The sequence below is a fragment of the Eriocheir sinensis genome, chromosome 24 (genome assembly GCF_024679095.1).
Source record: "Eriocheir sinensis breed Jianghai 21 chromosome 24, ASM2467909v1, whole genome shotgun sequence".
Lineage (NCBI taxonomy): Eukaryota > Metazoa > Arthropoda > Malacostraca > Decapoda > Varunidae > Eriocheir > Eriocheir sinensis.
Genome location: NC_066532.1, coordinates 4,111,659 through 4,124,581, shown reverse-complemented (window position 1 = coordinate 4,124,581; position 12,923 = coordinate 4,111,659). Strand labels below are relative to the sequence as shown.

General features: G+C 41.2%; 1 protein-coding gene across 1 annotated transcript in view; it reads right to left on the bottom strand.

Annotated features, from left to right (window-relative positions):
- Positions 1 to 9,297: 9,297 nt before the first annotated feature.
- LOC127002788 (uncharacterized) overlaps positions 9,298 to 12,923 on the bottom strand; it is a 101,533-nt gene continuing 97,907 nt past the window's right edge. Inside the window, exons 7-8 of the mRNA XM_050868992.1 lie at positions 11,071 to 11,254; positions 9,298 to 10,834 (exon numbers count right to left, since the gene is read on the bottom strand). Of these exons, the coding sequence (XP_050724949.1) occupies positions 10,665 to 10,834; positions 11,071 to 11,254 (354 nt within the window). The 3' untranslated portion in view covers positions 9,298 to 10,664. The remainder of the gene's footprint in view (positions 10,835 to 11,070; positions 11,255 to 12,923) is intronic.

The window sequence follows — 12,923 nt, the reverse complement described above, 5'->3', positions numbered from 1 at the left end:
GTTTGTTTACTCCAAGTTAACTCTTTAGGTATCCTTACTGCCAGTGAAGGAAACTAATTCCTTTTTATATCATGGAAGAGTTAATCCAAATTGAGATTAGACATGACATGATAGACGTAATGGTTAGCATGCCTAGCTACAAAATCCACAGGCCTGGGTTCAAATCCCAGCCTGGGCAGTCAGGGAGCAGCACATTCAACTGTTCATCCTCCCTTTTGGGCTGGTCAGTAAATAGATGCCTGGGGAAACCTGGGGAAGGTAAACTGTGGTAACAGGGAAGTTGCACTTGCCCTGTGTCCCGGGGTAATGGGCCCTCACCCACTACAGGCTCACGGGCCATTTGAACAGAGATGAGCACTGAGGCCACATGCAGAATGAGAGTATGCTCCTTTATTTACCTTATATATATATATATATATATATATAGATATATATATATATAGAGATATATATATATATATATATATATATATACAGTACCCTCTCGAGTTTCGCGCTATCCGAGTTTCGCGATCCACGAGTTTCGCGGTTAGTCCTAAATTCTTATCATCTCGACTTTCGCGCATTATCACCCCGAGTTTCGCGCTGCTTGGACACGTACAGGTCATGTCTACTTATTATCGGCATCACCCACGCTACCTTTAAAGGTCGTATCACACTGGAGGTTTTCCTCCAAACATTGTGGCTATGGCAAGAGAGAGAGAGAGAGAGAATGGGTCGTTTTGAACCCTCAGTTGAAGGCGGCTGCCATACGATTGGCTGACAGTTTTGAAAACACGTTTGTGATTCGCTGGGAGTCCGATGACATCATCGCCGACGCTCACCCTATCACAATGGTCATTTTCGTCCAACCATTAGGGCTACGGGCAACGCCCGTAGCCCCAACCGGGAGCGAGTTCACGGTTGTCCGTAAGCTGATGTCACACACAGTTTTTTTCTTCCCACCGCGTTGGCGGCAGCTTGGACAACCGGCAACTCCAACTTTTCCTGGTGTGCGTCACACACGGCCAAGGTCGGTTTCCCGTATCCACATCCACAACGTAAACAAAGCATTTGCCTTGTATCAACATGGCGTTGTCTGCTAAAGTAAGGGCTGTCGCGGCTTGTGCTGCCATTACCCAAGTTATGGACTTGTTGCTGCAGTTAAATGGAAGGAAGAAACAGTTGTGGGTGTGGCGTGTCTGTGGTTCCTCCGTGCCAGTTCTCATTGTCACCACTGCGCGTGCGCGGCCAACCCACCCATCTTGACTCAACCACATAAACACATAAACACATGGATTGAATAACACACACACACACACACACACACACACACACACACACGGCAGACTCATTATGAACCATTGCAGATGTTTCTGACAAACAGAAACGACTTCACCATTTCTCGAGTGTGTTAGAACGTAGTAGTCCTATTTGGTGAGTGGCTCACATGAACCAAATCTAGCTCTTGGCAAGAAGAGAACAGTCGTCTTTAACACTGCTCTCTTTTTGCCATTGGGTATGTTTGGTTTTTATGAACCACTCACCAAATTAGTTCTAACACACTCTAGGAAATGACGAAGCCATTTTTGTTTGTGAGAAACATCTGCCATGGTTCATGATGAATCTGGTGTGGGCGTGCGTATCTGCATGTGTGTGTCTTTGTTGTTATTCGATCCACGTGTTTATGTGGTCGGAGTCTAGATCGGTGGGTTGGCCGCGCACGCGCAGCGGTGACAATGAGAACTGGCATGGAGGAACCACAGACACGCCACACCCACAACAGCTTCTTCCTTCCATTTAACTGCAGCAACAAATCCATAACTTGGGTTATGGCACAAACGACGCCATGTTGATACAGGGCAATACTTTGTTTACATTGTGATGTGGATCAACCGACCTGTGACGCACACCAGAAAAGTTACCGGTGTCCAAGCTGCCGCAAACGCGGTGGGAAGAATAGGGCCCAGTGTGACACCAGCTTACGGACACCCGACAACTCGCTCCCGGATAGGCGCACGGGCGTTGCCAGTAGCCACAACGGTTAGAGGAAAACGGCCAGTGTGACACCGCCTTAATGACCCACACACACGGTGAGGCGTGAGGCCGCGCCCGGAGGGATTTTCAAACACAGACCGACGGCCATCGCCGGACGAAATACACACACACACACACGGACTGAAGGCCTTTAGCCCCGCCCACTTTGAGCCGGCCAGACGAGCCAGGCCGGATCGTGTGTGCCCGCCATAAGGCAGCTAGGCCACTGACAGAGTGAGCGCCGGTGATGACGTCATCAGCCTCCCAGCGAATCACAATCGTGTTTTCAGAGCTCAGCCAATTGTAAGGCTTCATCTGTAGCTTTAAAACGACCTGTTCTCTCTTCCTGTCTTCTTGCTTTTTCCGAGGTATGTGTTTTGAGATAACAAAGGTGTAAAGGAGGAAAAAAAAGTGAGCTCCGGGGGGCAGCATGAGCCAGTTATAATGGCACCACTACAAACAGTTGCCTGCGTCATGACGGGCTCGGGGCCAACCATCAGGCCCAGATGGAAAGCCTACCGGCGCCATAGCCCATATGTAAAAAAAAAAAAAAAAATCTCCACGGATCGGTACAGATAAGCGCTTTTTCAGTGTTTTCAATACCTCGAGTTTCGCGATCCTCGAGTTTAGCGCTATACCTTCGGAACGAAGCGAGCGCGAAACTTGAGAGGGTAATATATATATATATATATATATATATATATATATATATATATATATATGTATATATATTATATATATATATATATATATATATATATATATATATATATATATATATATATATATATATATATATATATATATATATATATATATATATATATATATATATATATATATATATATATATATATATATATATATATATATATATATATATATATATATATATATATATATATATATATATAATATATATATATATATATATATATATATATATATATATCTCTATATATTTTATATATATATATATATATATATATATATATATATATATATATATATAAAACATTTTCTAAGTGTGTGCCGTTGCTTTAAGTGGTAATGTTAACAAGGTAGTGGTTCATTCAGGGTCAGCACAGCGTTCACTGTAATGCTTGTGAGGGTCCGGCACATTGTCTGCACTTTTTACTGCTGTACATGTACTGTGTGTATTGTGTTTGCAATATTACTGAAGTGTGTGGTGTGTGGTGATTTTTGAAGGAGACAGGGAAGTATCCTGCAGTTCAATCAATCAATCAGTCCCGAGTGGTGCCATCCGGGAGGGCAGACCCCTGCACACACTCGCCGGTCACCGTCGCGGCCGGGGAGACCCTTGGCCTGGGGTCTCGGGTGGGGAGGGCCAGAAAGTTGATGGTGGACTGGTATTTATTCACTTGTTTTTAGAAAAGCCTACAGAATGTTTAGTGATTTCTTTTACCTGAAACTAAAGCATAATAATTATTATGGTTACTATAGAAATATTAAGCATTGCTTTGTCAGGGATGTACATACAATATACTTAAAATGTAACTAATATTGCAAAAATGTCAGTGTAACCCAAAACAAGTGCTCTTGATATTTAAGTGTAAATCCAAATAGATGTGATATCGATGTAATGTGTGGTCTTACACTCCTTGCGGCACACCACAGGGGGAACGTCCCTCCACATTATAATACTTTTTGCAGGTCAGGGATGACAGAAAAAACATTATTCTTCTCCTGTAAAAAGGACAAAAGTCAACCAAATCATCATGCATCCCAGTACAGTTCCAGAGGTGTCTTGGTGTTCCTCTGTGAAAAAAGTAAGTTGCCAGCGATTGGGAGCGAGGCGAGCCAGATCAGTCGGGGGGTTCAGGGTTTTGAAAAATGTATATTTCTGGGTGTATTTCTTTGCCGTTTATTGAGCTATATGTAGACAGCTAATGGAATAAGAATACCAAAAAAAAATCCTCAATATCCCACGAAAAATGATGTTTTATATATATATATATATATATATATATATATATATATATATATATATATATATATATATATATATATATATATATATATATATATATATATATATATATATATATATATATATATATATATATATATATATATATATATATATATATATATATATATATATATATATATATATATATATATATATATATATATATATATATATATATATATATATATATATATATATATATATATATATATATATATATATATATATATATATATATATATATATATATATATATATATATATATATATATATATATATATATATATATAGAATCCTTGGTCCCGCCTCAGGCTGTGGTAGTGGCGGCAGCATCACGGAAATGTCTTGGCCAGGGGTGCATCAAGGATCAGGAAACATTAGGGGCTTACGGCCGTAGTATTAATCTCCCCCATTCCCGTTCCCATCCCATCCCTTTTCCTTGGCTGTGACCCGCAGTTTTAAGCGTCCCCGGGGGGTTGGGGTTGATTAACACTACCTGGAGAGAGAGCAGATGGGGTCGAAAAAGTGTTGACTCCGCGGGGTGCGAGGCAGGACATCTTTAGGTTCCCCTTCGTACATTTCATGAATAAATATTGTTCTATTTGTTATTGTAGAAGAAAATATATTGAAAAGTATCAGAATATTTCTATGACTGATATTGTATCGCAAACTTTGCTGAAGTTAATATATTTCTTTTAGTTTGTAAAGACTTTGGTGTTTCCATTTGATTGTAAACATACAGTTATTCCTGAAGATTTCTTTATAATTGCCCCAAAAATGGCAAAAGACGGCAGATAGATGACTAAATATGGCATTATTATAGTAATACTTAACATATACCATAAAAAAGGGCATTTCTTGGTGACCACCTTGATTTAAGACAAAAATGCCACCAATGACACGACCTGGCAACCCCTATGTGGCTGGCCCATGGCTGGCCAGGTGTGTGACCAGTCATGGATACCAACCTGTCTCATAAATTAACTTACCCGCGTTACCTGTTATTTACATGTAGATCAACAACGCTATTGTTTTGTTTTATGATATATAATGTATATGAATACAATGGTGTGTAAAAAATGCATTATTTATCTCGTTTTCTGTAATTATTGGTTTGAAAGTGCTGCCAACATTATTATGACCTGCGGGTTGGTCTTGTCTGGCCCGCCGGGGACGGGGAGGGGATGGGGCGGTTTACACATACCCCGGACCCGCGTATGGGGATGGGGACGGAAAGGGAATGGGGAAGATTAATACTACGGCCGGCTTAGCCCCGTAGGCTCAGGTCCTGGACGACGCAGAGGCTCGGAGGTGGTGTGCAGCCCGCGCTCCTAAAAAAAATAAAGAAAGATGGCTGACAAGAAGCCTCTTTCTCTCTTTTCCCAATGTTGGAAGTGTGATCGGTGCTCCTCCAACAGCAGTGCTGTAAGTAGTACTGGCTTTGTAGAATAAGTAATTTAAGTGGTTAAATGAAAATACCCGATTATTATGATGAAAAGTAGTGGGGCACCATCACTGCATAGTCATCACCCTCACGGACCTCGCCCTTTTTGCATCCTCCTGAAGCTTGTTTGGAAGAACACCGCCAGGAAGTCCTATGGCAGCTCAGCACGAGTATACGGCGTTGTGCTCTAGGGATGGGCAAGTACCGTTAATTTGAGTACCGGTAGTACCGGTACCGAAAACTCAAGTACCGTTAGTACCGGTACCCATCCCGGCACCCAAAAGGGATTTTTTTTTTCTTAATGACTTCTGATGAAATTCCCAAACAAATTTCTCTCTCTTCCTTCAACAATATCAACTAGAGTAGAAATGCAACGTTTACCTTCTGATTAATGTAAAATCACTTTTGTTTAATGACAGACCACATAGTCTGGACCTTGGGGTCTGTGTGGTGTGTTTTTCTATGTAAATCTCTCTCTCTCTCTCTCTCTCTCTCTCTCTCTCTCTCTCTCTCTCTCTCTCTCTCTCTCTCTCTCTCTGAATGAAGTGAATATTTAATGTTTCGATAAAAAAATTGCATGTATAGTTATTATGGATGTGCTCGATCATAGTCTAATAACAATAAAATATTTATTAACAACCTAAAGAAAAAGAATCGGACATGAAGAATTATCCAGTAACTCCAATAAATAAATCAAATAATGAAAACAGGCTGTGATGGAAACGGAAAGCAGGACAAAATGGTGGGAACCAGGGAGCAGTCCCAGCAGGGCAGTGACTCAGCGTCTACAATACCACATGGAGGCGGGCGAGCACCGAGCGTCACTAAGATCCTAACGGCAATGAGCTTCCCATGATGCTTCGCGGTACCAGTACCGTGATGTTGTTATCAGGGTATCGATAATATCGTTCAGGTACCGGTACTGGTATCGCAATATTTAATCATCTTATATAATTCATCATGCAATTCTTTACTTAATGAGGAAACTCTCTTAAAAGTTCAAAACTTTTTCGTTAATGCTTTATTGGATAAATATGATCTCTCTCTCTCTCTCTCTCTCTCTCTCTCTCTCTCTCTCTCTCTCTCTCTCTCTCTCTGTCTCTATCTCTCTATCTCAGTTAACGGGTCATATTTAACAGTGTGAAAAAAAACGAAGTCTTGGGTTAAAAGTGAGTCCCACGAGTCTTTAGAAAACGCTAATATATATTGTTATTGTTATTAGACTATGATCAGTACCACTACCCATATCACCGAGATATCCACTTACTATCTCTGAATGAAGTGAATATTTATTTTTCGATAAAAAATAGCATGTATAGTTATTATGGATGTACTCGATCATAGTCTAATAACAATAACAATATTTATTAGCAACCTAAAAAAAATCGGACATGAAGAATTATCAATAAATCAATAAATAAATCGAGCAACTGGTACCGGTACCGAGCAATCTGGTCGTTAGTACCGGTACTGGTACCGGTACCTGCCCACCCCTATTGTGCTCCTTGTCCTCCGGCTATACGGGCGCGTGGCACGCTGTCCAGAAGCCGACTTAAGGGGCGCGTAGTATAGAAAGCATATGAAGTTGCATATTTTTGGCTGTAAATTTTACACAATAAAGTAGACTATAATCTAACATCTCTGGCAAAGTTTGAGCCTGATTGACGAAAACCTTTTTTTTTTTTTTTTTTGGGTGTGGGGGGGAATTTTTTGACCGAATTTGAGTTCTAAATAACTTTTTTTATATATGGGTTTTCAGCTTTTTTGTTCCTGGGACAATGTAAAGTAACCTCAGTGCTAACATTTGGACAATATGTGTTGGCAATGTTTTGTTTCCATATATATAATAAAAAAAATTATTACGTAACCAAACACATTTCGGTGTTTCGGTGTAAAATATATAAAAAAATATTCTATGGCGCTTAGAAGAGTTTTGTCTTGATGGAAATATAGTCTTACCATTACCGTATGGAATGAATTTATCCAATTGGAAATGTCTTCTATAGGCTATCAGAATTTTAACCAAAAATGCCAATAACTTACATTTCGAGAAATCATCGTTTTTACATTTCGTTACCATAATATGTTTGATATGCTATTTCTGCAATGTATTTTTATTCTACAGATATTTCTGAGTTATGGTACCTGGTCCCCTCCTTTTCAAAGGATATTATACACTCGATGGTGTGGGTATCATGGGGCACCACCCCACTCATTGTAGATAGGTTTTGACTCAGAAGCCTCCAGGCTTATAATGTTTTTTCTGCTGCCTTGCTGGCTTGTTTTCATTTCTTTTTCTTCTTCCTCTTCTCGTTCTTGGTTCTGCTTGTCCTCTTTTCCTTCCGCTCAAGAGAATCTATGAAGTTGGAGGACCTCTTGAACCCAAGCGAGGTCAGGAGGTTGGCTTCACTGTGCCCAAAGTTATGCTCCAGGATTGTGACCTGGGACACAAAGACAGTCCTATGTATGCCACAGAATTTGTCTTTTGAAGCCTTCCTCCAGACCTTTCTGTGAAGGCTCTCATTTCTGTTCTGTGTCCTCCCCTTCAGGCACTTCTCCAGCAGCTCTGGTCTTGTGAGGTCACGGTACACCGTCCTGATGAGGCTGAGGTTGTCGTATGATATGTGGGACAAGTAAACCCTCTTGTCAGTGTGTGGTGCTGGTCTCTCCCAGGCTTCTCTGCACCCAGCACCATGAGGATTGACTCTTTGGGCACAGCCGATGTTATTCATTTTTGGTGGCAGTGTGGTGATAATAGCTGGCCAATAATAGCTTGTCAATAACTTAGTCAGTCAGCTGCTTTGCAGTTACATATATCGAAAAACTGCCTAAAAATCATATAAATAACGTAATAAACACATAACACATTTGTTGTAGAGCGCGGTCGCGCGCCACTCCAGGCCTGAGATAGTGTCAGATAATGATTAATTTCCACTGGAAACAGGCATCGTACCGCTAAGATATTTTAAAACACTTATCCATGAACATAGACAAAAGTAGAAATGCGAAAAACAGAAAATCGAATTTTAGGGGGATATTTTTTATTCTTGGCTCAAACGCGCCCCTTAAGAGAGAATCCCGAGTGGAGGAGGTCGAAGGGACGCCCACAGCTCATAATTTGAGCAAGTCGATAGATCCTGTACTTGAGATGAAAAGGGGGCCTGAATGCAGACTTGCCTGGAGGGACCCCCGGGCTCGGCGTCGTAGAGTGGGCAAGGCGACGCGCTCCCCGGAATATCCCCCCACTGATTGATTGACTGATGTCCCCCTGCTCCTCCTCGTCTGGTGTGGTGTGGATCAATCTGGAGAGCCTGTCCTGATCAGGGAAGTGATACAACGTGGGCATGACTGTGGCGGCCCTCCTCTGTGCCCTCTCCAGCTTGTCAATGTCTGGCCTGGTGTTGGGAGACCAAGCCTGCTGGCTGGCTGGCTGGCAAACTCCTTGCGGGGGCGTGCCAGGGACTTGTAACGTATCTCCTCGTCCATGCACGTAGACATTCTTTCGCTTTTACCCAACACCGAGTCTGCAGAGGCTGCAGCTCTGGCCGCCTGAGCAAAGGGCCTGCACGGAATATGCTCTTTTTTTTTTCTTTTTTTTCTTCTTTTTTTTCAAACGGCTACTCTATCGTCAGTTTTCATGCTGTTTGCTTCGTTTTTATTTGTTTGTCAGAGGATTTCCTGGAACTTTTACGTAGTTTTATTTATTTGTTGCGATTTTTTTTTTACGAAGCATTAAAGCATATTTGGGAAATTTGGATATAAACCTTGTTTAATAATTGGTAGTTTTATCACTGATCATTTCCAAATATAAGAATTCATTTAAATCAGTTGTCAGGTGAAGAGAGGTTAAACATTAAGTTGTGTTTTCATACTTATTTATTTTTTTCTTTTGATGTATCGTCCTTGAATTATCTTCACGTACAGCAGGGTGTCCTAGCTACTGGTCATAAACACGTCAAGTATATTGATGCATAGTTAAAACACACACATAGACCGGGCCTTAAAGGGTTACAATATAAAGCATAATGAATTATTAGGAATTATATTGGTAGATATGCAGAATCACTAAACGCCTCCATCATTACCCCCCTACACCCCACCCCCGAGAGTGATTCCTCCACCAAGGTCTTATACCGTGCCTTCCGTAGTGTTGCTGGCGCGTCATACGCACTGCGTCTACAAATGTTATCAATTTAAAAAAAAAAAAATTCATCCACTCCGACCCGATGTGGCGTCGCATTCCGTCCCACTCTCGGATCCCGTCCCAGTTTTATCTGCGCATTCGCTATCAGAATCTTGATATCCGCGTTTGTCCCAGGCGAGATAACGGCAACACACCATGCCAGTTTTCATAAAAAAACGGCCAAAGTTCAGGCTGCCATGGGCCCCATAGCTCAGCTGCTATTGAATGGAGGGTATCCCATAAACCTGATCTTGAATCAGAAGAGAACTCTAGGAGACAGGACAGTCATAAGATCATAGGTCAAGTTAGTATAAGCTATTAAAAGACAGGCAGTGAATGAAACACACACACACACACACACACACACACACATGAACACCCTGCAACAGGCAGGTGCATACATAAAGAAAGCAGGTTTATCCGCTCGGGTTACCGGCGCCGCCACCCCGAGAACCATTGTGCATTGATGAAGCGGGCACGAGAGCGGACCCAAGGTAAATAAAGTCTACCGACAGGTAAAATCATCCCCCCTCCCTCGCGCAGGCAAGGTACCAAACTCCGCCCATACCCGTGACGTCAGAGTGGTATAGATCTGGGTCTTGGACGTGGGTGAGCTTCTTCATTCAACGGAGCTCCCCGTTGTCTTGATTTATTTCTGTGTCGAGCAGGTTATTTATTCTTTTCATTGTCTACAGAATTGGTATACAATTTTTTTTTGCCTCTTGTCACATGCTGTATGTGCTGTATGTGTGTAGAGAAGTTCCCCATGCACGTCCTGCAAGCCACTTCACGTCACGGGGTCAAGTTTAAATTTAGAGCCAGTGTTTGGGGGGGACGATTTTACCTGTCGGTAGACTATATTTACCTTAAGCGGACCAATCTTGCCTGCTCACCCAGCGCGGGTAACCAGCCCGGATGGAAGCCGGTAAGCAGTATGACGATAACCTGCTTTCTTTGAGTATGCACCCCAACAAAAGGTGTGCCTCCCGGACGCTGATGTCTTGTGTCCACACCCGGCATCGTGGTGTTACCATTCTCGGTCTTGGACCCACACTACCTCGTAGCACTTGGAGCGGTGCTGCCCGTCTACTACCGTTTTAAAACAGAACGGATTCACGGCGCTGTGCCATATCTTGAAGCCGAAACAGTCCAGAAGTTGAAAATATTTCCAAAATGCTTCGAAACGTGGTTCAAGTTCTGAAAAATATAGAGGATTATGAATATTAGTTAGGAGTTGAAAAAAATGTGAAGCCTGGACGTAGTCAGTCCTATTCTTTATAATGTAGAGGAAAAGATGTCGCACTGTCTTCATGAATTGTTCAGTTTGAATGACGACTAAAAAGAGAGACCGCTTGAGATGAGCCAGTAAAACACGCAGCAATCTGTAACCTCCGTCTGGCAGAGGAGCGCGGCCCTTCACACAGGAACACTACCTCTGAGATTGACTTTCATGTGGAGCTCCATCGCTATCATCTTGACGTTCTTCAGCAGGTTGGGAGTCTTCCCAAAAACGTCCTCAAAGAAAGCGACTTCGGACCCCTCCACATCAATCTTGAGGATGTCAATGACACTGTTGAGGTGGGCGAGCCCCGCAAGGATGTTGGCGTAGCGGTCCACCTGCGGGTGCAGCGCTGGTTGTCACGGACCTGGCAATCTCTCTCTCCTGTAGGTATGCAAGTCTAAAACTACATCAGAACAATTAACGAACCAACACCATACAACTGTTCACTCCTACTGTCATTCCTTCTCCCCCACCTGTACCTTCACCACTAACCCACTTCTTACTGTACCCGTAACCCTTACTATGTTGTGCCTAGCCCACCGCGGCCGGGTTCAGAAGAGCAAGAGCAGCCTAACACTCACTACACGCCGCTTATACAAGATAAAAAGAAAAGTAACTGAGAAACAGAAACGTCAAATCGAGCTGCCTCCTTCGCTGCACCCGCTTCAAAAATAAAGTGGATAAACAAGCGAAAAAAAGAGTGTATGTTTTAATTGCCTCCCGATACTTAAAAAAAAGGGGGACAAGACAAGTTTTAAAAGCTTCAAAAGTAAAAAGGATAAACAAGGGTTAGCGTGCGGGCCCCGCATTCACCGCGTGATGGACGACGCGGGTTGAATCCGCCGCTACCACCTGGGGTTTTTCAGTCACCGCCGAGTGGCTTAAGACTACCCACATGCTGTCCTGAAGACCACCCATCAACCCGGACTAGAGGAAACCGTTCAAGTGAATCAAGAACGAGCTCCGGGGGGCAGCGTGGGCCAAGAAAAGATGGCGCCACTATAAACACTTGCCTGCGCCATCCAGGCCCCTCAAGAAAGCCTACCGGCGCTATAGGCTGGCACGTAAAAAAAAGGGGGGGGGGAGGGGGAGAAAGGGGCAATGTAAGTAAATAAGGACAATGCAAGCTACTCCTCAAACGCCTCGAGGATAAACCAAAAAAAAAAAAAAGGAACATTGTAAGCTTCTATCGTTACCGCAGATCCCCGACACTGTCTTTGTGTGTGTGTGTGTGTGTGTGTGTGTGTGTGTGTGTGTGTGTGTGTGAGGCAGAGAGAGAGAGAGAGAGAGAGAGAGAGAGCAAGCGTTCGACTGCAGGCTGCCAATAGGTAACCAAGGGAGGGGGAGATCTGATGAGACACTGATTTATTAATAGTCTTCAGTGCGTCAGTGTGTGTGTATATATATATATATATATATATATATATATATATATATATATATATATATATATATATATATATATATATATATATATATATATATATATATATATATATATATATATATATATATATATATATATATATATATATATATATATATATATATATATATATATATATATATATATATATATATATATATATATATATATATATATATATATATATATATATATATATATATATATATATATATATATATATATATATATATATATATATATATATATATATATATATATATATATATATATATATATATATATATATATATATATATATATATATATATATATATATATATATATATATATATATATATATATATATATATATATATATATATATATATATATATATATATATATATATATATATATATATATATATATATATATATATATATATATATATATATATATATATATATATATATATATATAGAACATAAGAACGCATGAGAGTCTACAAGAGGCCAGTGAGCCCCTGTGCCCGAGAGCAGCTCCTTTGACCCTAAGCTCCCGTGTATCTAACCCCACCTAATATCGCTGTCCATGAA